A 26,976-nucleotide genomic window follows, 5' to 3' on the forward strand; every position below is an offset into this window, starting at 1 on the left:
GTTACATAATTGAGTTAAGCAGTATTTAATTATATTCAGTTTCCTTTTGTGTCGTTTTTGTGTCATGTCAATCTTTAATAAATACAAAACACATTTGTTTATTAATGTATTTAATAAGAATAATGAACATGAATGAACTTGTTCAATAAATGCAAATCTGATTATAGCTACAAATGATAAATTGATTTTAGCCAGTTTTAGTTGAGTTTCAAAGCTACAATGTGGGAGTCCCTTATTAAGGAGTTTTGGAGTCTGTGTAATGTTCATTATTATCATCATTAATAGAATCAGAAAAGGTTTATTGCCATTGTCAAAGAACAGAATTCACAAACAGTGGAACTTGCTTTGGTGATTCAGTGCAACATAAAAATATTAACAATGATAAAACAACCTGTATAAGTCAAATAGAACAAACTGAATAAAATAAGATATTCCTTTACTGTCCACACATGAGGAAATTTCGTTGCTGCAACACAGTAGATCCAGAGGAAAAGAACAGATGACTTATAGGAAGTTTAAAAAACACTCTTAATAGATCGATCTTAATAGAAGAACTCTTATAAACAAAAACTCCTATAGACAGAACCTCTCATACCTTAATAAGGAATGGAGGGAAAATAAAGATAAAGATGAAATAAAAACAGCGTAAGACAAAATAATACTAATAATAATGGTAAAATAAACACTCTTTTTACATCAGTTATTTCCACATGAATGTGACATTATTGCGTTAAATACTGAATATCTCAGCTTTTTTCGGACCGCGGGTCCTGTGGGTCCTGTGGGTCCTGTGGGTCCTGTGGGTCCTGTGGGTCCTGTGGGTCCTGGACCTGTGGGTCCTGTGGGTCCTGGACCTGTGGGTCCTGTGGGTAAGTATGTCGTCATCCCCATATAAAGCACTCATTTGCGCTAAGTAGCTCACGAATACGTTCCCCATCTCTTGCATGTTCCGTGCATATAAACATGTAATGCAAAAATGTAACATTATTACTGTATAGAGGGCCAAAAACACAAAGTGGGCGGAGCCCACTCAAAATTAACGAAAGTACCCGTCAGTGACCAGGGACCCACACCATGAGGTAGGAAAGCGCGAGCGCTTTCCGAAAATGTATAGTTTATGATATTTGAAAAATGGGAAACATTGTTTTTGCATCGGAATATTATTCTTTCTTCTTCTTTCTTCTTCTCGGGACCAACCCCCCTATTTTTCACCCAGTGAACATTGACGAAAAGTCACAGAAATGTTCACACCTCTAAAAATCGTGCCTCTCTACATTCTGGCTATTTCCCTTTTCTAAAATAAAAAAATGGCGTGTCAGCGCCCCCAAATGTACCAAAAATGCATTGAGAGATGGGAAATGACCCAAAAAAAATCTGATCGTAGAATCATGAAATTTGGCGCCGAGGTAGATGGTGACAAGAGAAGTAAAAAATATTATTACGGCAACGCCGTCCGCCCAACCAAATGTCGGCCATATTGCTTCAAAAATGGCTAAACATGACTTCGGAGTTTTTCCAAACGTCGTACTTTTACGAACTCCTCCCAGGGCGTTGGCCCTAAAAAGCTGAAATTTGGTGAAAATGCTACTGAGGAGTGGGACATCAAAAGTTATCCAAATTACATTGACCCTCTCACGGTCTCGGTGCGGCGAAGCCGCAAACTGTAGCTAGAATTTCAGAAATCTCCCAAATTTAAAATTTCTGCCGTTTGCGCAGATAAAGTCCGAATTGCGTCAAATTAGAATCAGTTGTTAAACTCTTTGCCCTAAACCTACTTGAAGTGAAATAAATTCATTTGGCGCCACAGCGCCCCCTACAGATTTTATATGGAGGTTAAATGTTTAGTTTTGCGAAATTATATGAAATTTGACACACAACTCAATTTTAGCATCCCCATCAAAAAAGTCAATGAGACCCATGTCATAATTGTTATGGCGTTGCCGTAACGATGACCGAAACCTTTCATGTTATTCCAATGGGGAAATCGCCAGAACATGTTTACACTTTAGACTTTCACAAACTCCTCTTAGGGCGTCAACCCTATTAACCTGAAATTTGGTGAGACTCATCTTCAGGACCATCAAAAGTTATCCACATTTTCATTCAAAGAGTCACGGTGTCTGTGCGGCAAAGCCGCACATTTTGCCAAGAATTCAAAATAAAATTGCTTTTTGATGGTAAAACAAAGGGGAGAAGATGTGACAGCGTCACAGATTCAGCAGTAGGCGTAATAAAAGGACAATTGGGGCGCGTTAGCGCCCCCTCCTCTTGCGGCGTGGCGGCGGCGTGGCGAGGGCCGATCATTGCCGCTTGCGGCTATATTTATCATTATTACTGAATAAATCAGTATTTAAGTGAAATAAGCGTTGAACACAACAAAGGCTGAAAGCCTTCATGTGTGTTTTATGAACAGAGGGTTGATTGTTATGACACTGCTCAAGTGTCATAATTCTTCATGGATTCACCAACAGGTGAAGAAGGTGCCAGAACATGAACATGAACCTGTGATGGTTCCTCATGGTTCCTCTTGGTTCTTCAGGGTTCCTCATGGTTCTTCAGGGTTCATCATGGTTCCTCATGGTTCTTCATGGTTCTTCATGGTTCCTCATGGTTTTTCATGGTTCTTCAGGTTTCCACATGGTTCTTCAGGGTTCTTCAGAGTTCATCATGGTTCTTCATGGTGTTTCTCCAGCTCAAGGCTCTGGAGCAGACGGACACTCAATGGTTCCCTCTTTTTCTCATCCGGACAATAAATCTTCTTTCCCTGTAGGTTTAGATGTTTCGCTGTCTGCCACATGATGAAGCTGTACTGAAGAATACACTGCAGACCTCAAGACAAGGCAAGTTTATTTGTAGAGCACATTTCATACACAAGGCAATTCAAAGAGCTTCACAACAGGAAAAATGCATTAAAATCACAAAGAAATTACAGAATTCACAAAACAGTTTAAGACATGAAAGTTCAAATAAAATCCTTTCAGTTAAACACAGCTAAACACAACAGTTTTATTTTAGATTTGAACATTGTCAGAGCAGAACCTGTCTCACATCTTCAGGAACCAGCAGGAGGCCGGTCCATGTTTAGTCCTGACTCTGGCACCAGCAGGAGGCCGGTCCATGTTTAGTCCTGACTCTGGCACCAGCAGGAGGCCGGTCCATGTTTAGTCCTGACTCTGGCACCAGCAGGAGGCCGCTCCATGTTTAGTCCTGACTCTGGCACCAGCAGGAGGCCGGTCCATGTTTAGTCCTGATTCTGGCACCAGCAGGAGGCCGGTCCATGTTTAGTCCTGACTCTGGCACCAGCAGGAGGCCGGTCCATGTTTAGTCCTGATTCTGGCACCAGCAGGAGGCCGGTCCATGTTTAGTCCTGACTCTGGCACCAGCAGGAGGCCGCTCCAGATGACTTCTATTGTTTTTTTTGCCTGCTACAATCATTTGTTTCTTCTAAATTTCTTTTTAATTTCTTGGAAAATGTGACTCAAGTCTAAATTTGTCCAAGCTAAAACTATAATGTGGGTTATGTCACTGTCTTGTTCTTTGTTCTGATCATTAAGTGTTTCATTTAAACAAATTATATATAATTATATATAATATTAGGCTGAGCAAAATAATATGTCTGTTTGCCGTAACCCGACCGACCCGGTATCAAACTAGCCGACCGGAAAAAAAAATAGCATTGTGTTGAAAAAACGTCAAAATCTTTTATTTTTCAATTATTTCGCCGACTCACCGACCGGTCTTTCCTAAAACGCCGTGTTAAATATTTTTTATCACGTTGGTAAACCTGTCCGTCATCCCAAAGGACTGCTAACAAACTGCGCAACACATGTGCGACTTCATATTCAGTCCTCCACATGCCTCTGTTTTAAACAGAACACGCAAAGTCATTATATTGCTTTTTACTAGTTATTAGCCTTTGTCGGCGCCACTCAACTCTTCATAGTGCATGTGTTTCTCTATCAGGGTGTGACATTTTACTTACACAATGCATTCTGGGATTGAAATACGCCCAGCAGCGTCATCACAACAAACATGGCGGCGCCCGTGTCCCCCGCATGTTCCCCCCGCTCGCCCTCACTACCAAAATAAAGGATAACGACGTAAAAAAGGTCGATTGAAATATCTTAAAATCGTGAGATTTAGTCTCACGATCGGGTTGAAGCCTGACCCCCGACCCCTGGACTGTTGAACCCTGACCCCTGACCCCTGGACTGTTGAAGCCTGACCCCTGACCCCTGGACTGTTGAAGCCTGACCCCTGGACTGTTGAAGCCCGACCCCTGGACTGTTGAAGCCCGACCCCTGGACTGTTGAAGCCCGACCCCTGGACTGTTGAAGCCTGACCCCTGGACTGTTGAAGCCCGACCCCTGGACTGTTGAAGCCCGACCCCTGGACTGTTGAAGCCCGACCCCTGGACTGTTGAAGCCTGACCCCTGGACTGTTGAAGCCTGACCCCTGGACTGTTGAAGCCCGACCCCTGGACTGTTGAACCCCGACCCCTGGACTGTTGAACCCCGACCCCTGGACTGTTGAAGCCCGACCCCTGGACTGTTGAATCCCGACCCCTGGACTGTTGAAGCCTGACCCCTGGACTGTTGAATCCCGACCCCTGGACTGTTGAAGCCTGACCCCTGGACTGTTGAAGCCTGACCCCTGGACTGTTGAAGCCCGACCCCTGGACTGTTGAAGCCCGACCCCTGGACTGTTGAATCCTGACCCCTGGACTGTTGAAGCCCGACCCCTGGACTGTTGAAGCCCGACCCCTGGACTGTTGAAGCCCGACCCCTGGACTGTTGAAGCCCGACCCCTGGACTGTTGAAGCCCGACCCCTGGACTGTTGAAGCCTGACCCCTGGACTGTTGAAGCCCGACCCCTGGACTGTTGAAGCCTGACCCCTGGACTGTTGAAGCCTGACCCCTGGACTGTTGAAGCCCGACCCCTGGACTGTTGAAGCTTGACCCCTGGACTGTTGAAGCTCCAAGTCAAAACATTTCAAAATTTGGATCTTTTTTTTTGCCTTCAAAGTTAAAAAAAATAAGAATTTACCGTCTGACCCACTTGAAACATGTCGGGTCGGGTCACAGCAAACGGGGCGGACTGATAAAAACTCTATTCAATTTATTTTTGTAACGCCCAAAATCACTACAGCAGTTTCCTCTGAGGGCGAGAATGAAAAACAGATGAAACAATGTCCATAGGGCCATGTCCTAGCATCCACTGTCCTTAGACAAATGTCCTTAGTCCACTATATGCACACACACTATATGTACACACACTATATGTACATACAGTTGTACATACACACACTATATGCACACACACTATATGCACACACACTATATGTACACACACTATATGTACACACACTATATGCACACACACTATATGTACACACACTATATGTACACACACTATATGTACACACTATATGTACACACACTATATGTACACACAGTTGTACACACTATATGTGTACACACTATATGTACACACAATATATGTACACACAATATATGTACACACACTATATGTACACACAGTTGTACACACTATATGTACATACACTATATGTACACACACTATATGTACACACACTATATGTACATACACTTGTACACACACTATATGTACACACACTATATGTACACACACTATATGTACATACACTATATATACATACAGTTATACACACACTATATGTACACACACTATATGTACATACACTATATATACATACAGTTATACACACACTATATGTACATACACTATATGTACATACAGTTATACACACACTATATGTACATACACTATATGTACACACATATGTACATACACTATATGTACACACACTATATGTACACACACTATATGTACATACAGTTGTACATACACTATATGTACACACATTATATGTACATACACTATATGTACATACAGTTGTACATACATTATATGTACATACAGTTGAACACACACTATATGTACATACACTATATGTACACACACTATATGTACACACACTATATGTACATACACTATATGTACATACACTTGTACATACACTATATGTACACACACTATATGTGCACACACTATATGTACATACACTTGTACATACACTATATGTACATGCACTATATGTACACGCACTATATGTACACGCACTATATGTACACGCACTATATGTACACACACTATATGCACACACACTATATGCACACACACTTTATGCACACACACTATATGTACACACACTATATGTACACACACTATATGCACACACACTATATGCACACATACTATATGCACACATACTATATGCACACACACTATATGTACACATACTATATGCACACACACTATATGTACACACACTATATGCACACACACTATATGTACACACACTATATGTACACACACTATATGCACATACACTATATGTACACACTATATGTGTACACACTATATGTACACACACTATACGTACACACACTATACGTACACACACTAAGGATATACTACAGCTTCAGGAAGACAGGCCAGAAAGTAAAGCTGAAACATATCAAGAATCCAAAACTGACTTCAAAAAAATAAAATGGTTCATATTTCTGATCAGACACGTTGTGTTACTCTTCAAACTTCATGACGCCCTCAAAGCCGTGGAAGGTGAAGCCCTCTCGTCCCGGGGCGCAGCTGTCCTGGGACACACAGGCCATGCGGTTCCTCTCACAGCTGCTCTCGGAGCCCGGGCCCAGGTACACACTGTCAGGAGAGTCAATGGACGGGTCGTTATTGAAGTAGTTATGGGGCCGCAGCAGGACTCCGCCTCCGTTGCCCACAGTAACAGTGTTAGGGATGTCCTCAGCATGAGGGATGTGGAGGAAACCGGCCGTCACCCAGGCAACCAGGTCCTAGAGAGACACAGTAATAAACAGCTTTAAAAGATTGTGTTCATGCGACATCCCAACGTTCTAGAATCTCTAGTGTTTGAGCTGGAGGCAGGTCAGAACTCTATGGTACTAGATTTTAAATATGGTTTATGGTTCATATCTCTGTCATCGCTGGGCAGAATGTGATGCTATTACTCCTTTTTGTTAGATTATTATTTAAGAACATAATAAATACAATAAAAACATGAGCAAACATAGAACAAAAAACATTAAGACAGAAGACATCCATTTTCAATTTGAGTCCAAATGTATTTTTTTCCATTTGACCCATTGATGTCCAGTATAATGTTTACGACAGAGTATAAGGTCCAGCCAAAACTAAACAAATGCGGGGTAAAAATCTCGTTAATTAATGACTTTATTCTCGTTAAATAACGAGAAAAATCTCATAATTTAAAGAGACTAAAGGCAGATACGCGGTTCACTTTGAGCACCATGTTACGGGCTCCTCCCCCCAGTGTTGCATCATGGGACAGTCCAGTAACAGCTGTGTTTAAGTCAATACTGAGTCAGATCTGTGGAGTCTTCATTACACAAACGCCACCGTCAGGACGCAAATGGTGCTGGGTTAAAAGTGAATAGAAAAGCCCACAATGGATGTCGATCTTTATGATGCGTCTTTTAGTGGATGTGTGGATGATGTATGGGTGATGTGTGGGTGATGTGTGGATGATGTGTGGGTGATGTGTGGGTGATGTGTGGATGATGTGTGGGTGATGTGTGGGTGATGTGTGGATGATGTGTGGGTGATGTGTGGGTGATGTGTGGGTGATGTGTGGGTGATGTGTGGGTGATGTGTGGGTGATGTGTGGATGATGTGTGGGTGATGTGTGGGTGATGTGTGGATGATGTGTGGGTGATGTGTGGGTGATGTGTGGGTGATGTGTGGGTGATGTGTGGGTGATGTGTGGGTGATGTGTGGGTGATGTGTGGGTGATGTGTGGATGATGTGTGGGTGATGTGTGGGTGATGTGTGGGTGATGTGTGGGTGATGTGTGGGTGATGTGTGGGTGATGTGTGGGTGATGTGTGGGTGATGTGTGGGTGATGTGTGGGTGATGTGTGGGTGATGTGTGGGTGATGTGTGGGTGATGTGTGGGTGATGTGTGGGTGATGTGTGGGTGATGTGTGGGTGATGTGTGGGTGATGTGTGGGTGATGTGTGGGTGATCTGTGGGTGATCTGTGGGTGATCTGTGGGTGATCTGTGGGTGATCTGTGGGTGATGTGTGAGTGATGCGTGGGTGATGCGTGGGTGATGCGTGGGTGATGCGTGGGTGATGCGTGGGTGATGCGTGGGTGATGCGTGGTTGATGCGTGGGTGATGCGTGGGTGATGCGTGGGTGATGGGTGGGTGATGCGTGGGTGATGCGTGGTTGATGCGTGGGTGATGCGTGGGTGATGCGTGGGTGATGCGTGGGTGATGAGTGGGTGATGAGCGGGTGATGTGCGGGTGATGTGCGGGTGATGTGCGGGTGATGTGCGGGTGATGTGCGGGTGATGTACGGATGATGTGCGGGTGATGTGCGGGTGATGTGCGGGTGATGTGCGGATGATGTGCGGATGATGTATGGGTGATGTAAGATAAGATAAGATATTCCTTTATTGTCCCACATGGGGAAATTTCATTGGTGCAACGCAGGTAGATACAGAGGTAGATACAGAAGAAAAGAACAGATCACTTATAGGAAGTCTGAAAAACACTTTCAGTAGAAGAAGATCTCCTATAAATAAATAAAAACTCCCATAGACAAATAAATAAATAAATACATAAATACCATTGCCTGTGATCCCGACAGTAATTGCACATGAATATGTGTCACAACAGCACATAGATTGCACAAGAATTTCACAGTAATTGCACATGAATTCCAACAGCAATTGCACATATGACAGAATTGCACATCAGTATTAGGTTAGGTCAGTATTGAGAGTGTTCAGGACTAACAGTTTTTGTTATAAAGTCTGACAGCAGCAGGAAGGAAAGACCTACGGAACCTTTCCTTCACACATCGAGGGTGGATCAGTCTCTCACTGAAGCTGCTCTCCAGAGCGGACAGAGTGTCCTGCAGGGGGTGACACTCATGGTCCAGCATAGATGTGAATCTAGCCAGGACCCTCCTGTCCCCCACCTCCTGCACCGAGTCCAGAGGACAGCCCAGGACGGAGCTGGACTTCTTGATGACTCTGTCCAGCCTCTTCCTCTCCCTCTCTGTGATGCTGCTGCTCCAGCAGGCCACACCTACAGGAGCTGATGCCACCACAGAGTCGTAGAAGGTCTTCAGGAGTGGCCCTGTCACTCCAAAAGACCTGAGTCTCCTCAGGAGGTAGAGCCGACTCTGGCTCTTCCTGTACAGTGCTTCTGTGTTATGAGTCCAGTCCAGTTTGTGGTTCAGATGAACACCCAGGTATTTGTATGAGTCCACTCTCTCAATGTCCCGTCCCTGGATGTTCACTGGCGAGGGGGCAGTGGAGTGGCGTCTGCGGAAGTCCACCACCATCTCCTTGGTCTTCCCCGCGTTGATGAGGAGGTGGTTCCGCTGACACCAGTCCACAAAGTCCTGCGCCAGTCCTCCGTACTCCCCGTCATCGTCGTCTGTGATGAGTCCGATGATGGCAGAGTCGTCAGAGAACTTCTGCAGGACACAGCTGTCCGTGTCATGTCTGAAGTCTGCAGTGTAAAGGGTGAAGAGAAAGGGCGCGAGGACAGTGCCCTGGGGCGCCCCCACACTGCAGGTCCGAGTGTCAGACACACAGTTCCGGGCTCTCACAAACTGGGGTCGGTCTGTGAGGTAGTCCAGGATCCATTCTGCCAGGTCATACTCCACACCAGCCGTCTCCAGCTTGTCCCTCAGGAGCAGCGGCTGGATGGTGTTGAAGGCGCTGGAGAGATGAAAGAACAGGATCCTCACAGAGCTGCCAGGCTTTTCCAGGTGAGAGAGAGAGCGGTGCAGCAGGGAGATGACGGCGTCTTCCACTCCGATGCCAGAACGATATGCAAACTGCAGCGGGTCCATGGCTGAACTCACGGTGGAGCGGAGGTGGTCCAGGACCAGCTCCAGTGTCTTCATCAGGTGGGACGTGAGAGCCACTGGCCTGAAGCTGTTGAGGTCTTTGGGGCACAGTGTCTTAGGCACAGGTACCAGACAGGAGGTCTTCCAGACCTGTGGTATCACCCTCAGCTTCAGGCTCATGTTGAAGACATGCTCAATAACTCCACACAGTTCATCTGCGCAGGACTCAAGGAGCCTGGGGCTGATGCCGTCAGGTCCTGCTGCCTTCCTCACTTTAATCCTCTTCAGCTCACTCCTCACCTCTGCTGCTGTGACAGTCAGTGGTTGGCAGGGGGACCGTGTGCTGGGGGGATGGGTGAGTCCAGGCGAAGTGGGGAGCTGATGGTCCGGGGCAGATAAGCGAAGAGGAACAGATGCAGGGCATTGTCCAGCTGTGGAAGAGGGAGCATGCAGCTGTGCAGGGGGAGGGGCGGGTGACCGATCAAAACTCAAGAAGTGAGCATTTAAATCAATCACCCACTTTAGATCCCCCTCTGTCTGGACAGGGGGGATTTTGAAGCCTGAGATGGTTTTCAGGCTCCTCCACACTCCCTGAATGTTCTTTTGCTGCAGCTGCTCCTCCATCCTCCTCTTGTAGCCGGCCTCAGCCTGCCTGATCTTCCTCCTCAGCTCCTTCTGCACAGTCCTCAGCTCCTCCATGTTCCCTGACCTGAAGGCTCTCTTCTTCTCCTTCAGCAGAGCCTTCAGTTCACGGTTAATCCATGGCTTGTTGTTTGGAAAACACCGCACCGTCCGGGAGGGAACAATGTTCTCAAAACAGAAGTTGATGTAGTCCGTGATGCACTCTGTGATGGTGTTGATGTCCTCCCCATGTGGGTCATAAAGCTCAGTCCAGACAGTGGTGCTGAAGCAGTCCCTCAGAGCCTCCTCGCTCTCAGCAGACCACATCCTCACCTCACGGGACACCACAGGCTGCCTGCGCACGATGGGTTCATACACAGGCCTCAGATGTACAAGGTTGTGGTCCGAGCTGCCCAGGGGAGGGAGGGGGGAAGAAGAATAAGCCTCCTTGGTGTTGGCAAAAAACAAGTCCAATGTTCTATTCTCTCTGGTGGGGCAGGTAACATACTGGGTGTATGTTGGTAGAACAGAAGAGGGAGAAGCGTGGTTAAAGTCACCAGAGATGAGGAAGAGAGCCTGTGGGTGCTGTGTTTGCAGCCTACAAGTGCAGGAGAGCAGTGCTTCACAAGCATTTTCAGCATTGGCAGACGGGGCCACATAGACTGCGATCAAAATCACATGCGAGAACTCCCGGGGCAGATAATATGGCCTCATGCCAATAGCCAATAGTTCAATATCCTTGTTACATAGCTGCTCCCTCACTGTGCAGTGTTCGGGTTTGGACCAGCTCGTGTTCACATACACCGCCAGACCTCCACCTCTTTTCTTCCTGCATTCTCTCGTTCTGTCGCCCGCAGCAGATGAAAATTGTCCAAACCTACAATAGAGTCTGGCATTTCTGCTGTTAACCAGGTCTCTGTGAAAATCAAGACGCTGCTGTCCCTATAAATCCTCTGGGACCGCATGAGGCTCGCTATTTCCGTCATTTTATTTTGAAGGGACCTCACGTTACCCATGACTACGGCGGGAACCGACTTCCTGTTTGTCCCTCTCTTCTCTCGGAGTTTACGTCCAGCCCGTCTGCCTCGTTACGTTTTCCTTAGGATGTCCGCCGGGATAACGTGACGATCTCCGGGTAAGACGACTGTTCTCCGCAGTTTCATGAGTTCCTCCTTTGTGTAAACGCGGTACGGCGCTGGCCGGGGGGCGGGGCCGGAGCCGGGGGACTCAGAGCCAAGACACATCGCGACGACACGACGAAAACACTCAATCCAGCCGAATAAAGTCAAAACAAGTTAATTTAAAGCGATTCCAGTGCGTGTCCCGATCGTTGGTGAAGTTCCTCTTTCATATAAACGTGTATATAAACGTGTACCGACGACACGCCGTACTTTAGCGCGGCCGGAGGGCGCGGGGGGGGCTGGTGGGCTCGCTTGGAGCTAGCTCACGTCACAACAACACAACGAAAAACGCTCAAATCCAGCCAAAATAGTCAAAAACAGTTGAATTAAAAAACTATTCCAGCGCGTGTCCCGATCGTGCAGTAAAATAGAAAAAATATACTAACTATATTTACAAAATATAGGAGATAAAGCACAATAAGTGTGAGAAAGAAGAGAGAGCGTTTACACCGGGCTGCCAGCTGTACCATCGCCTTATGATGTGTGGGTGATGTGTGGGTGATGTATGGGTGATGTGTGGATGATGTGTGGGTGATGTATGGATGATGTGTGGGTGATGTATGGATGATGTGTGGGTGATGTATGGGTGATGTGTGGGTGATGTATGGATGATGTATGGATGATGTGTGGGTGATGTATGGGTGATGTGTGGGTGATGTATGGACGATGCATGCGTGATGTGTGAATGATGCGTGGGCGATGTATGGATGACGTATGGATGGCGTATGGATGATGTATGGATGATGTATGGATGACGTATGTATGATGTATGGGTGATGCATGGATGATGTATGGGTGATGTATGGATGATGTGTGGATGATGTATGGATGATGTGTGGGTGATGTATGGGTGATGTATGGATGATGTATGGATGATGTGTGGGTGATGTATGGGTGATGTATGGGTGATGTATGGATGATGTGTGGATGATGTGTGGATGATGTGTGGATGATGTGTGGATGATGTGTGGATGATGTGTGGATGATGTGTGGGTGATGTGTGGGTGATGTATGGGTGATGTATGGGTGATGTGTGGATGATGTATGGATGATGTATGGATGATGTATGGATGATGTATGGATGATGTGTGGATGATGTGTGGATGATGTATGGATGATGTATGGATGATGTATGGATGATGTATGGATGATGTGTGGATGATGTATGGATGATGTATGGATGATGTATGGATGATGTGTGGATGATGTATGGATGATGTATGGATGATGTATGGATGATGTATGGATGATGTATGGATGATGTGTGGATGATGTATGGATGATGTATGGATGATGTATGGATGATGTATGGATGATGTGTGGATGATGTATGGATGATGTATGGATGATGTGTGGATGATGTATGGATGATGTATGGATGATGTATGGATGATGTATGGATGATGTGTGGATGATGTATGGATGATGTATGGATGATGTATGGATGATGTGTGGATGATGTATGGATGATGTATGGATGATGTATGGATGATGTGTGGATGATGTATGGATGATGTATGGATGATGTATGGGTGATGTATGGATGATGTATGGGTGATGTATGGATGATGTATGGGTGATGTGTGGATGATGTATGGATGATGTATGGATGATGGCGTCTGTGTAAAACGTATCGCTTTTTGGCTGTGCCAAACACGATCCAGACGTCAGGAGGAGCTGAGAGGAGGAGCTGAGAGGAGGAGCTGAGAGGAGGAGCTGAGAGGAGGAGCTGAGAGGAGGAGCTGAGAGGAGGAGCTGAGGAGGCGCAGATGGATGTTTTGTGTTGTGTGTTTTACTGAGTTTGTCCAAGAGAAGACAAAAGGTTAGAATCCGGGCATAAAACTGAAGTGCAGGCTCCTCCTCCTGTCTGCGGGCTCCTGCTCCTGTCTGCAGGCTCCTCCTCCTGTCTGCAGGCTCCTGCTCCTGTCTGCGGGCTCCTCCTCTTGTCTGCAGGCTCCTGCTCCTGTCTGCAGGCTCCTCCTCCTGTCTGCAGGCTCCTCCTCCTGTCTGCAGGCTCCTCCTCCTGTCTGCAGGCTCCTCCTCCTGTCTGCAGGCTCCTCCTCCTGTCTGCAGGCTCCTCCTCCTGTCTGCGGGCGGCTGTGGCACGGAGCACGACTGGTGTTTGAGCTCCTGGTGCATTATGGGTACTCCATGGAGAAAGTAAAGCGTTTATCCAACAGTTTGGATGATGCGCAGCAGGAAAGTGTCTTGTCTTGTAATAAACACACGTAAGACCTGGTTTTAAAGACCAGGAAACACTGGCTCTTATGTCCTTCTAAACTGTCAACTCATCCAAGCCCGTTCTTGTGCGTCCTGACCGTGGTGCTGGCCGTGGTGCTGAAAGTGAACTGCTCATGTCACTTTGAATCGGCCCCTAAACTAAGACTTTTTTCTCGTTAATTAACGTCTTTTTTCTCATTAATGAATGGCTTTATTCTCATAGTGCAGCGCATTTTTTTTTTCTTGGTTGGCCCTTATACTCCATCGTAAATGTTAGTCCAGTCCTTGGTCATTGGTGCAATTTATGTCATCAATTTTTTTGTAAAAGCCTTTTTCTCAGCTGCCAGGAGGAGGCTCCAGAGAGAGCTGCTGGTTGTGTCCGTGGCAGGAGTCCTGAGGCCCGAACACAGAGTCCCGAGGCCCGAATACAGAGTCCCGAGGCCCGAATACAGAGTCCCGAGGCCCAAATACAGAGTCCTGAAATCCATTGGGATGGTCATGTCATAAATTGTCTTGCTTTATTGATCTTTGTCCAAAACTTGTGAACCACAGGACAATCCCAAAACACTTGATGGCAAGGCAAGTTTATTTGTAGAGCACATTTCATACACAAGGCAATTCACAGTGCTTCACACAACAGGAAAAATGCATTCAAATCCAGCAGGAGGCCGGTCCATGTTTAGTCCTGACTCTGGCACCAGCAGGAGGCCGGTCCATGTTTAGTCCTGACTCTGGCACCAGCAGGAGGCCGGTCCATGTTTAGTCCTGACTCTGGCACCAGCAGGAGGCCGGTCCATGTTTAGTCCTGACTGTGGCACCAGCAGGAGGCCGGTCCATGTTTAGTCCTGACTCTGGGCACCAGCAGGAGGCCAGTCCATGTTTAGTCCTGACTCTGGCACCAGCAGGAGGCCGGTCCATGTTTAGTCCTGACTCTGGCACCAGCAGGAGGCCGGTCCATGTTTAGTCCTGACTCTGGCACCAGCAGGAGGCCGGTCCATGTTTAGTCCTGACTCTGGCACCAGCAGGAGGCCGGTCCATGTTTAGTCCTGACTCTGGCACCAGCAGGAGGCCGCTCCCTGAGGTCCTCAGAGTCCGAGATGGTTCATATGGCACTAACATATCCAAGATGTACTTTGGTGCTAGGCCATGGAGAGACTTGTACACAAGCAGAGCTGCTTTAAAGTCTCTTCTCTGAGCCACAGGGGGCAGTGCAGAGACCTGAGAACAGGACTAATGTGATGGTACTTCCTGGTTCTAGTCAGGACCCGAGCAGCAGCGTTCTGGATAGATGGATGGATGATAGTGGTTTGTCTCCTGCTGCCACATCCTCTCCAACAGTCTGTCTCCTGCTGCCACATCCTCTCCAACAGTCTGTCTCCTGCTGCCACATCTTCTCCAACAGTCTGTCTCCTGCTGCCACATCCTCTCCAACAGTCTGTCTCCTGCTGCCACATCCTCTCCAACAGTCTGCCTCCTGCCGCCACATCCTCTCCAACAGTCTGTCTCCTGCTGCCACATCCTCTCCAACAGTCTGCCTCCTGCTGCCACATCCTCTCCAACAGTCTGTCTCCTGCTGCCACATCCTCTCCAACAGTCTGCCTCCTGCCGCCACATCCTCTCCAACAGTCTGTCTCCTGCTGCCACATCCTCTCCAACAGTCTGTCTCCTGCTGCCACATTCTCTCCAACAGTCTGTCTCCTGCTGCCACATCCTCTCCAACAGTCTTTCTCCTGCTGCCACATCCTCTCCAACAGTCTGTCTCCTGCTGCCACATCCTCTCCAACAGTCTGCTTCCTGCTGTCACATCCTCCCCAACAGTCTGCCTCCTGCTGCCACATCCTCTCCAACAGTCTGTCTCCTGCTGCCACATCCTCTCCAACTGTCTATTTCCCTGTGAGTCATGGGCACTTTGACATGGGCTTAGAAAGAAACCAGACACACTTTTCCAACAGAACATGTGATCCTGTGGTTCTCCAGTGAGAGGTACTTATACTTTCACACTCTTCATCCTCCAGAACAAAGAGTAGAGTAGAATTGCTGCTCAGGTTGTTCATACATTTGTATCATTTAGATATTATTCCCCTTGAAAGGTCAGATTTATAAGCTCTAATAATATTTCAGTCAAAGTGTTATGGTGGTCATCTTTTCTTGGTTAATATTTGTAAAAAACCTGTTAAAGTCAGAGGATTCTTTCACCTCCTCAAAGTTCTTCAGATGATTCTCTTTTACAATCTAGTAAAAAACCTTTGACCTTTTGTTGTCCAGACTTTAAACCTTGAGTCTGAGCTGTAGGTGTGAAGACAACCAGTTTAAGATTTTAACATCTTTGTTTAGTTTGTGTCTTTTGATCAGCTCCTTCCATGTTGTAAGAACAGATTTCAACCAAGGATTCTCCACCTCCTCCTCATGACTCAAGCGTCTGTCATCTGCCAGTAAGACCTGTACAGGAACCCCCGGCACCACATGACTCTCAGTATAAGACCTGTACAGGAACCCCCGGCACCACATGACTCTCAGTATAAGACCTGTACAAGAACCTCAGGCACCACATGACTCTCAGTATAAGACCTGTACAGGAACCTCAGGCACCACATGACTCTCAGTATAAGACCTGTACAGGAACCCCCGGCACCACATGACTCTCAGTATAAGACCTGTAGAGGAACTCCCGGCGCCACATGATTCTCAGTATAAGACCTGTACAGGAACCCCCGGCACCACATGACTCTCAGTATAAGACCTGTACAGGAACCCCCGGCACCACATGACTCTCAGTATAAGACCTGTACTGGAACCTCAGGCACCACATTACTCTCAGTATAAGACCTGTACAGGAACCTCAGGCACCACATGACTCTCAGTATAAGACCTGTACAGGAACCCCCGGCACCACATGACTCTCAGTATAAGACCTGTACAGGAACCTCAGGCACCACATGACTCTCAGTATAAGACCTGTACAGGAACCCCCGGCACCACATTACTCTCAGTATAAGACCTGTACAGGAACCCCCGGCACCACATGACTCTCAGTATAAGACCTGTACAGGAACCTCAGGCACCACATGACTCTCAGTATAAGACCTGTACAGGAACCTCAGGCACCACATGACTCTCAGTATAAGACCTGTACAGGAACCCCCGGCACCACATGACTCTCAGTATAAGACCTTTGAGCTTCATAGTCTGGGTCACACCAGAAACGCTCTGATCTGAGCTGAAAGAAAATAGCAAACTCCGGCCTCATTTTTCTTATGGATCAGAGGTTTATTGCAGTCAAACAGCTGATTGGGGCAATTGAAAGAGTCTGGAACAGATGGATAAATCTGGGCAAAACAATCATCTTTATAGTTTCAATCCTTTGACTTAGATTTAAGTACGGGATAAGATCACATTTTTCAAGACCTTTTTTATGGTCTTAAAAAGAGGGGTATAATTTTTCTCCAGAATAGTCGAAAGTACCACACCTAAATATTTAAGAGATTACGTTTGCCATTTAAATGGGCAAATATTTCCAAAGGTCAGAGGGGGGCGCCAGAGAGAGAGTTTCAGTTTTGATTTCATTTGTATCCAATCTCTTGAAGAAAATGCATCACATTGGGTATGGAAATGTCAGCAGGCAATTTTATGTTCCGTCCCATCAGTTGTAACACAGTGAATTGTTTTTGATTTGTCTAATAAATTGGGCCAATGGCTTTAGCCCAATTTATTAGACAAATCAAAAATAATTTACAATGTTACCTTGCTGCAGCTGAGGAAAGACAAGCTGACAGTGGAGATGATGGTGCAGTTCTACACGGTCATCATTGAGTCCATCCTCACCTCCTCCATCACCTCCTCCATCACCTCCTCCATCGCCTCCTCCATCGCCTCCTCCATCGCCTCCTCCATCGCCTCCTCCATCGCCTCCTCCATCACCTCCTCCATCACCTCCTCCATCGCCTCCTCCATCGCCTCCTCCATCGCCTCCTCCATCGCCTCCTCCATCACCTCCTCCATCACCTCCTCCATCACCTCCTCCATCACCATGTGGAAGGGTCGGCTGTGATCCGACCTGTTCGTCCCAGAGTCCTGCAGAAGTACAGGTCCTGCAGAGATGGAAGTCTGCAGCTGATCACCTTCTCAGCAGAGGGCGCTGTAGTCTCTGTTTGTCCCTGGCTGTGGCTCCGGCCTCTGGGTGATGGCCCGATGAGGGTGGTGTCATCCCCAAACTTGATCAGTTTTACGGTGTCATGTCTGGAGGTGCAGCAGTTTGTCACATGGAGCAGAGCAGGGGAGAAAGTACACAGCCCTGTGGAGTCCTGTGCTGATAGTCCGTGTGTTTGAGACATTTTTCCCCAGTTGCACGCACTGCCTCCGATCCGTCAGGAAGTCAGTGCTCCCCCTGCAGGTGGAGTCAGGCACGTTGAGCTGGGAGAGCTTGTCCTGGAGCAGAGCAGGAGGTGGTGATGATGCAGAGCTGAAGTCCACAAACAGGATCCTGGTGTAGGTTCCCAGGGAGTCCAGATGCTGCAAGATGAAGATGAGTGCAGTGCCAGGTTAATGGCGTCGTTCACAGACCTGTTGGCTCTTTAGGTGAACTGCTGGGGGTCCAGCAGGGGGTCCAGCAGGGAGGAGGTGAAGGACTTGAGGTGGGGGAGGACCAGGCGCTCAAATGATTTCATGACTGCAGATGTCAGCACTACAGGTCTGTAGTCATTAAATATCGGATGTAGGACGTCACAGTGTCCGTGTCCTCATCCAGACTGTCTGTGGCAGCTCTGAACACCTCCCAGTCTGTAATGTCCAACACGCTCGTAGCTCCACCCAGTCTGTAATGTCCAACACGCTCGTAGCTCCTCCCAGTCTGTAATGTCCAACACGCTCGTAGCTCCTCCCAGTCTGTAATGTCCAACACGCTCGTAGCTCCACCCAGTCTGCAATGTCCAACACGCTCGTAGCTCCTCCCAGTCTGTAATGTCCAACACGCTGGTAGCTCCTCCCAGTCTGTAATGTCCAACACGCTCGTAGCTCCTCCCAGTCTGTAATGTCCAACACGCTCGTAGCTCCTCCCAGTCTGTAATGTCCAACACGCTCGTAGCTCCTCCCAGTCTGTTATGTCCAACACGCTCGTAGCTCCTCCTCCACTGCCTCATTGGTCCACCTCTTAGAAGTCCTCACTACAGGTTTGGAGAGCTTCAGCCTCTGTCTGTTCCTGGGGATCAGATGAACCATGACGTGAACCACCGTCCAGGATTATACACATGGAGTCCAGGAGGGTCCGCTCCACACTCAGAACCTGGTCAACGAGCACACGCTCCGCCTCCTGCACGATCACGCTCAACGGAATGTAAACATAGCCAGGATGAATGATGCAAACTCACATGGAGAGTAGAATGGTTTGCAGTTGATGACAAGATATCCCAGAGCAGGAGAGCAGTGTTTGTAGCTCACTGTCACATCTGAAGATCAGGAGTTGTTGATGTAGAAACAGACTCCTCCTCTTAGTCGGTCAGAGCGGAGTCGGTCCCTCCAGCTCGTGTCGTCCGGAACGGACTCGCTGACCCACGTCTCCGTGAAGCACAAAACAGAAGATGAGGAAAAGTCTCTGTTTCGTCTCATCAGCAACGCCTGTTTGTCCAGTTTGTTGGATAGTGAGTTCACGTTAGAGAGGAAAATCCCAGATAAGGGCGTTCGTGTGCCTCGCTTCCTCAGGCGCGCAGGCGCGCAGGCGGGCTTTCCTATTCTGCGGCGTCTCAAACCTTTAGCCAAAATAAGAGCTATTTCTACAGCAGATGCTAAAAAAACGAACTGGATCTGTAAGAATTGTGGTTCTGATGGAAAAGAGCTCTTCACGGGCGTAAGAGCTCTTCATGAGCTCTTCACGGGCGTAAGCGCTCTACACGGGCGTAAGAGCTCTACACGGGCGTAAGAGCTCTACACGGGCGTAAGCGCTCTACACGGGCGTAAGAGCTCTACACGGGCGTAAGAGCTCTACACGGGCGCAAGCGCTCTTCACGGGCGTAAGAGCTCTACACGGGCGTAAGAGCTCTACACGGGCGTAAGAGCTCTACACGGGCGTAAGAGCTCTTCACGGGCGTAAGAGCTCTACACGGGCGTAAGAGCTCTACACGGGCGTAAGAGCTCTTCACGGGCGTAAGAGCTCTACACGGGCGTAAGAGCTCTTCACGGGCGTAAGAGCTCTACACGGGCGTAAGAGCTCTTCACGGGCGTAAGAGCTCTACACGGGCGTAAGAGCTCTACACGGGCGTAAGAGCTCTTCACGGGCGTAAGAGCTCTACACGGGCGTAAGAGCTCTACACGGGCGTAAGAGCTCTACACGGGCGTAAGAGCTCTACACGGGCGTAAGAGCTCTTCACGGGCGTAAGAGCTCTTCACGGGCGTAAGAGCTCTACACGGGCGTAAGAGCTCTACACGGGCGTAAGAGCTCTTCACGGGCGTAAGAGCTCTACACGGGCGTAAGAGCTCTTCACGGGCGTAAGCGCTCTTCACGGGCGTAAGAGCTCTACACGGGCGTAAGAGCTCTACACGGGCGTAAGAGCTCTTCACGGGCGTAAGAGCTCTACACGGGCGTAAGAGCTCTTCACGGGCGTAAGCGCTCTTCACGGGCGTAAGAGCTCTACACGGGCGTAAGAGCTCTTCACGGGCGTAAGAGCTCTACACGGGCGTAAGAGCTCTACACGGGCGTAAGAGCTCTTCACGGGCGTAAGCGCTCTACACGGGCGTAAGAGCTCATTTGAAGTAATAAGACACAGACCTCATTGTCAATGCTCTCGTTGTCCTGGATGAAGGTGCTGAAGTCCACGGCTGGACTCCACATGTTGTTCTGACTGTAGAGGCTGCTGCTGCTCTGCTCCTGGTCCTTGTGTTTGGTGATGGACACTTTGTACCTAAGACAATGCAGAACATCAAGTAAGATACACATTAAATAAACTACAACCTACACTGGATTTCTCAAGCTCAAAAAGCAAAACAATCAATTACAAATTTGGCAAATGAATACAAAACAACGGATTGATTGATAACTGGACAGATATGAATCCCAGTGCTTTCCAATACACTCATTTCTCCAATTCACATAAGATCTGTGGACGACGCCATCGACCTGGAAGTTCACTTCATCCGCAGCATCTGGACTCAGGGAATCAGGAAGGATTTATTCCCATTGTCAATGAACAAAATTCACAAACATAGGAACTTGTCCTGGTGGTCGGTGCAACCTAAAACAATGAACAATGAAATAACAATAAGCTATCAGATAAAAAGATGAGAATAAAAATAAAAATAGGCTTAATGTACACAAATTTACAGTTGTACAGATTATATATATATATATATATATATATATATATATATATATATATATATATATATATATATATATATATATATATATATATATATATATATACATATACATATACATATATATATATATATATATATATATATATATATATATATATATATGTATGAAGTGCAGAAAGTGAACAGTGAGTGATTAAATTATGGTTAAAGTGACTGTTTAGGCAGTGTTCATGAGTCCAACAGAGGTGAAGAAACTGTTCTTGTGGATGGAGGTTCTGGAGCCTCCTGCCTGAGGGGAGTGGCCTCCTGCCTGAGGGGAGTGGCCTCCTGCCTGAGGGGAGTGGCCTGCTGCCTGAGGGGAGTGGCCTCCTGCCTGAGGGGAGTGGCCTCATGCCTGAGGGGAGTGGCCTCCTGCCTGAGGGGAGTGGCCTCCTGCCTGAGGGGAGTGGCCTCCTGCCTGAGGGGAGTGGCCCCCTGCCTGAGGGGAGTGGCCTCCTGCCTGAGGGGAGTGGCCCCCTGCCTGAGGGGAGTGGCCCCCTGCCTGAGGGGAGTGGCCCGCTGCCTGAGGGGAGTGGCCCCCTGCCTGAGGGGAGTGGCCTCCTGCTTGAGGGGAGTGGCCTCCTGCCTGAGGGGAGTGTCCTCCTCCTGCCTGAGGGGAGTGGCCTCCTGCCTGAGGGGAGTTGCCTCCTGTCTGAGGGGAGTGGCCTCCTGCCTGAGGGGAGTGGCCTCCTGCCTGAGGGGAGTGGCCTCCTGCCTGAGGGGAGTGGCCTCCTGCCTGAGGGGAGTGGCCTCCTGCCTGAGGGGAGTAGCCTCCTGCCTGAGGGGAGTGGCCTCCTGACTGAGGGGAGTGGCCTCCTGCTTGAGGGGAGTGGCTCAAATAGTCCATGTCCAGGGTGAGAAGGGTCAGCAGTGATCAGACCTGCTCGTCCCAGAGTCCTGGAGACGTCCAGGTCCTGCAGAGATGAAGTCTGCAGCAGAACACCTTCTCATCAGAGGGCGCTGTAGTCTCTGTTTGTCCCTGGCTGTGGCTCCAGTGTACCACACCGTGATGGAGGAGGTGATGGAGGAGGTGATGGAGGAGGTGAAGGAGGAGGTGAAGGAGGAGGTGGAGGAGGTGATGGAGGAGGTGATGATGGCGGTGATGGAGGAGGTGATGATGGAGGTGATGGAGGAGGTTGTGATGGAGGAGGTGGTGATGGAGGAGGTGAGAGAGGAGGTGATGGAGGAGGTGATGCAGCTTGAATTTCTTCAGCTGCAGCAGGAGGTACATCCTCAAATGAAATGAATGAACTCATAATTGAGGTCCTGTGTGAAAGTGGTGCAGAGTGGGAGTCTGTCATAGTGAGGGGGGGAGTCTGTCATAGTGAGGGGGGGGAGTCTGTCATGGTGAGGGGGGGAGTCTGTCATAGTGAGGGGGGGTCTGTCATAGTGAGGGGGGGAGTCTGTCATAGTGAGGGGGGGAGTCTGTCATGGTGAGGGGGGGAGTCTGTCATAGTGAGGGGGGGTCTGTCATAGTGAGGGGGGGTCTGTCATAGTGAGGGGGAGTCTGTCATAGTGAGGGGGGGAGTCTGTCATAGTGAGGGGGGGAGTCTGTCATGGTGAGGGGGGGAGTCTGTCATAGTGAGGGGGGGAGTCTGTCATGGTGAGGGGGGGAGTCTGTCATAGTGAGGGGGGGTCTGTCATAGTGAGGGGGGGAGTCTGTCATAGTGAGGGGGGGAGTCTGTCATGGTGAGGGGGGGAGTCTGTCATAGTGAGGGGGGGTCTGTCATAGTGAGGGGGGGTCTGTCATAGTGAGGGGGGGAGTCTGTCATAGTGAGGGGGGGGAGTCTGTCATAGTGAGGGGGGAGTCTGTCATAGTGAGGGGGGGAGTCTGTCATAGTGAGGGGGGAGTCTGTCATGGTGAGGGGGGGAGTCTGTCATAGTGAGGGGGGGAGTCTGTCATGGTGAGGGGGGGAGTCTGTCATAGTGAGGGGGGAGTCTGTCATAGTGAGGGGGGGTCTGTCATAGTGAGGGGGGGAGTATGTCATAGTGAGGGGGGGAGTCTGTCATAGTGAGGGGGGAGTCTGTCATAGTGAGGGGGGGAGTATGTCATAGTGAGGGGGGGGAGTCTGTCATAGTGAGGGGGGGAGTCTGTCATAGTGAGGGGGGGAGTCTGTCATGGTGAGGGGGGGAGTCTGTCATAGTGAGGGGGGGAGTCTGTCATAGTGAGGGGGGGAGTCTGTCATAGTGAGGGGGAGTCTGTCATAGTGTGGGGGGGTCTGTCATAGTGAGGGGGGGAGTCTGTCATAGTGAGGGGGGGAGTATGTCATAGTGAGGGGGGGAGTCTGTCATAGTGAAGGGGGGGTCTGTCATAGTGAGGGGGGGAGTCTGTCATAGTGAGGGGGGTCTGTCATAGTGAGGGGGGGAGTGTGAGGGGGGGGGTCTGTCATAGTGAGGGGGGGAGTCTGTCATAGTGAGGGGGGGTCTGTCATAGTGAGGGGGGGAGTCTGTCATAGTGAGGGGGGGTCTGTCATAGTGAGGGGGGGGTCTGTCATAGTGAGGGGGGAGTCTGTCATAGTGAGGGGGGGTCTGTCATAGTGAGGGGGGGAGTCTGTCATAGTGAGGGGGAGTCTGTCATAGTGAGGGGGGGTCTGTCATAGTGAGGGGGGGAGTCTGTCATAGTGAGGGGGGGAGTATGTCATAGTGAGGGGGGGAGTCTGTCATAGTGAAGGGGGGGTCTGTCATAGTGAGGGGGGGAGTCTGTCATAGTGAGGGGGGTCTGTCATAGTGAGGGGGGGAGTGTGAGGGGGGGGTCTGTCATAGTGAGGGGGGGAGTCTGTCATAGTGAGGGGGAGTCTGTCATAGTGAGGGGGGTCTGTCATAGTGAGGGGGGGTCTGTCATAGTGAGGGGGGAGTCTGTCATAGTGAGGGGGGTCTGCCATAGTGAGGGGGGGTCTGTCATAGTGAGGGGGGAGTCTGTCATAGTGAGGGGGGGTCTGTCATAGTGAGGGGGGGAGTCTGTCATAGTGAGGGGGGGGAGTCTGTCATAGTGAGGGGGGGGAGTCTGTCATAGTGAGGGGGGGGAGTCTGTCATAGTGAGGGGGGGAGTCTGTCATAGTGAGGGGGGGGTCTGTCATAGTGAGGGGGGGTCTGTCATAGTGAGGGGGGAGTCTGTCATAGTGAGGGGGGGAGTCTGTCATAGTGAGGGGGGGTCTGTCATAGTGAGGGGGGGTCTGTCATAGTGAGGGGGGGAGTCTGTCATAGTGAGGGGGGAGTCTGTCATAGTGAGGGGGAGTCTGTCATAGTGAGGGGGGAGTCTGTCATAGTGAGGGGGGAGTCTGTCATAGTGAGGGGGGGAGTCTGTCATAGTGAGGGGGAGTCTGTCATAGTGAGGGGGGGAGTCTGTCATGGTGAGGGGGGGAGTCTGTCATAGTGAGGGGGGAGTCTGTCATAGTGAGGGGGGTCTGTCATAGTGAGGGGGGGAGTATGTCATAGTGAGGGGGGGAGTCTGTCATAGTGAGGGGGGAGTCTGTCATAGTGAGGGGGGGAGTATGTCATAGTGAGGGGGAGTCTGTCATAGTGAGGGGGGTTCTGTCATAGTGAGGGGGGGAGTCTGTCATAGTGAGGGGGGGAGTATGTCATAGTGAGGGGGGGAGTCTGTCATAGTGAAGGGGGGGTCTGTCATAGTGAGGGGGGGAGTCTGTCATAGTGAGGGGGGTCTGTCATAGTGAGGGGGGTCTGTCATAGTGAAGGGGGGAGTCTGTCATAGTGAGGGGGGGAATCTGTCATAGTGAGGGGGGGGAGTCTGTCATAGTGAGGGGGGAGTCTGTCATAGTGAGGGGGGGTCTGTCATAGTGAGGGGGGGAGTCTGTCATAGTGAGGGGGGAGTCTGTCATAGTGAGGGGGAGTCTGTCATAGTGAGGGGGGGTCTGTCATAGTGAGGGGGGGAGTCTGTCATAGTGAGGGGGGGAGTATGTCATAGTGAGGGGGGGAGTCTCTCATAGTGAAGGGGGGGTCTGTCATAGTGAGGGGGGGAGTCTGTCATAGTGAGGGGGGTCTGTCATAGTGAGGGGGGGAGTGTGAGGGGGGGGTCTGTCATAGTGAGGGGGGGAGTCTGTCATAGTGAGGGGGGGTCTGTCATAGTGAGGGGGGGTCTGTCATAGTGAGGGGGGAGTCTGTCATAGTGAGGGGGGGAGTCTGTCATAGTGAGGGGGGGGTCTGTCATAGTGAGGGGGGGTCTGTCATAGTGAGGGGGGGAGTCTGTCATAGTGAGGGGGGGTCTGTCATAGTGAGGGGGGGAGTCTGTCATAGTGAGGGGGGGAGTCTGTCATAGTGAGGGGGGGTCTGTCATAGTGAGGGGGGGTCTGTCATAGTGAGGGGGGTCTGTCATAGTGAGGGGGAGTCTGTCATAGTGAGGGGGGGAGTCTGTCATAGTGAGGGGGGAGTCTGTCATATCGAGGGGGAGTCTGTCATAGTGAGGGGGGGAGTCTGTCATAGTGAGGGGGGAGTCTGTCATAGTGAGGGGGGAGTCTGTCATAGTGAGGGGGGGAGTATGTCATAGTGAGGGGGAGTCTGTCATATCGAGGGGGAGTCTGTCATAGTGAGGGGGGGGAGTCTGTCATAGTGAGGGGGGGGAGTCTGTCATAGTGAGGGGGGAGTCTGTCATAGTGAGGGGGGAGTCTGTCATAGTGAGGGGGGAGTCTGTCATAGTGAGGGGGAGTCTGTCATAGTGAGGGGGGGAGTCTGTCATGGTGAGGGGGGGAGTCTGTCATAGTGAGGGGGGAGTCTGTCATAGTGAGGGGGGGTCTGTCATAGTGAGGGGGGGAGTATGTCATAGTGAGGGGGGAGTCTGTCATAGTGAGGGGGGGTCTGTCATAGTGAGGGGGGGAGTATGTCATAGTGAGGGGGAGTCTGTCATAGTGAGGGGGAGTCTGTCATAGTGAGGGGGGGTCTGTCATAGTGAGGGGGGGAGTCTGTCATAGTGAGGGGGGGAGTATGTCATAGTGAGGGGGGGAGTCTGTCATAGTGAAGGGGGGGTCTGTCATAGTGAGGGGGGGAGTCTGTCATAGTGAGGGGGGTCTGTCATAGTGAGGGGGGAGTCTGTCATAGTGAGGGGGGGGAGTCTGTCATAGTGAGGGGGGGGAGTCTGTCATAGTGAGGGGGGAGTCTGTCATAGTGAGGGGGGGTCTGTCATAGTGAGGGGGGGAGTCTGTCATAGTGAGGGGGGAGTCTGTCATAGTGAGGGGGGGTCTGTCATAGTGAGGGGGGGAGTATGTCATAGTGAGGGGGGGAGTCTGTCATAGTGAGGGGGGGAGTCTGTCATAGTGAGGGGGGGAGTCTGTCATGGTGAGGGGGGGAGTCTGTCATAGTGAGGGGGGGAGTCTGTCATAGTGAGGGGGGGAGTCTGTCATAGTGAGGGGGGAGTCTGTCATAGTGAGGGGGGTCTGTCATAGTGAGGGGGGGAGTCTGTCATAGTGAGGGGGGGAGTATGTCATAGTGAGGGGGGGAGTCTGTCATAGTGAAGGGGGGGGTCTGTCATAGTGAGGGGGGAGTCTGTCATAGTGAGGGGGGTCTGTCATAGTGAGGGGGGGAGTGTGAGGGGGGGTCTGTCATAGTGAGGGGGGGAGTCTGTCATAGTGAGGGGGGGTCTGTCATAGTGAGGGGGGGTCTGTCATAGTGAGGGGGGAGTCTGTCATAGTGAGGGGG

General features: G+C 49.8%; 1 protein-coding gene across 1 annotated transcript in view; it reads right to left on the bottom strand.

Moving 5' to 3' along the window:
• Positions 1-6,600: 6,600 nt before the first annotated feature.
• Positions 6,601-26,976, bottom strand: part of aoc2 (amine oxidase copper containing 2) — a 39,634-nt gene continuing 19,258 nt past the window's right edge. The window contains exons 4-5 of the mRNA XM_072442329.1: positions 20,741-20,873; positions 6,601-6,911 (exon numbers count right to left, since the gene is read on the bottom strand). Coding sequence (XP_072298430.1) covers positions 6,627-6,911; positions 20,741-20,873 — 418 coding nt within the window. The 3' untranslated portion in view covers positions 6,601-6,626. The remainder of the gene's footprint in view (positions 6,912-20,740; positions 20,874-26,976) is intronic.

Source organism: Eucyclogobius newberryi, unplaced genomic scaffold (assembly GCF_026437365.1).
Source record: "Eucyclogobius newberryi isolate DKJ021-1_F unplaced genomic scaffold, fEucNew1.0.hap1 SCAF_13, whole genome shotgun sequence".
NCBI lineage: Eukaryota > Metazoa > Chordata > Actinopteri > Gobiiformes > Gobiidae > Eucyclogobius > Eucyclogobius newberryi.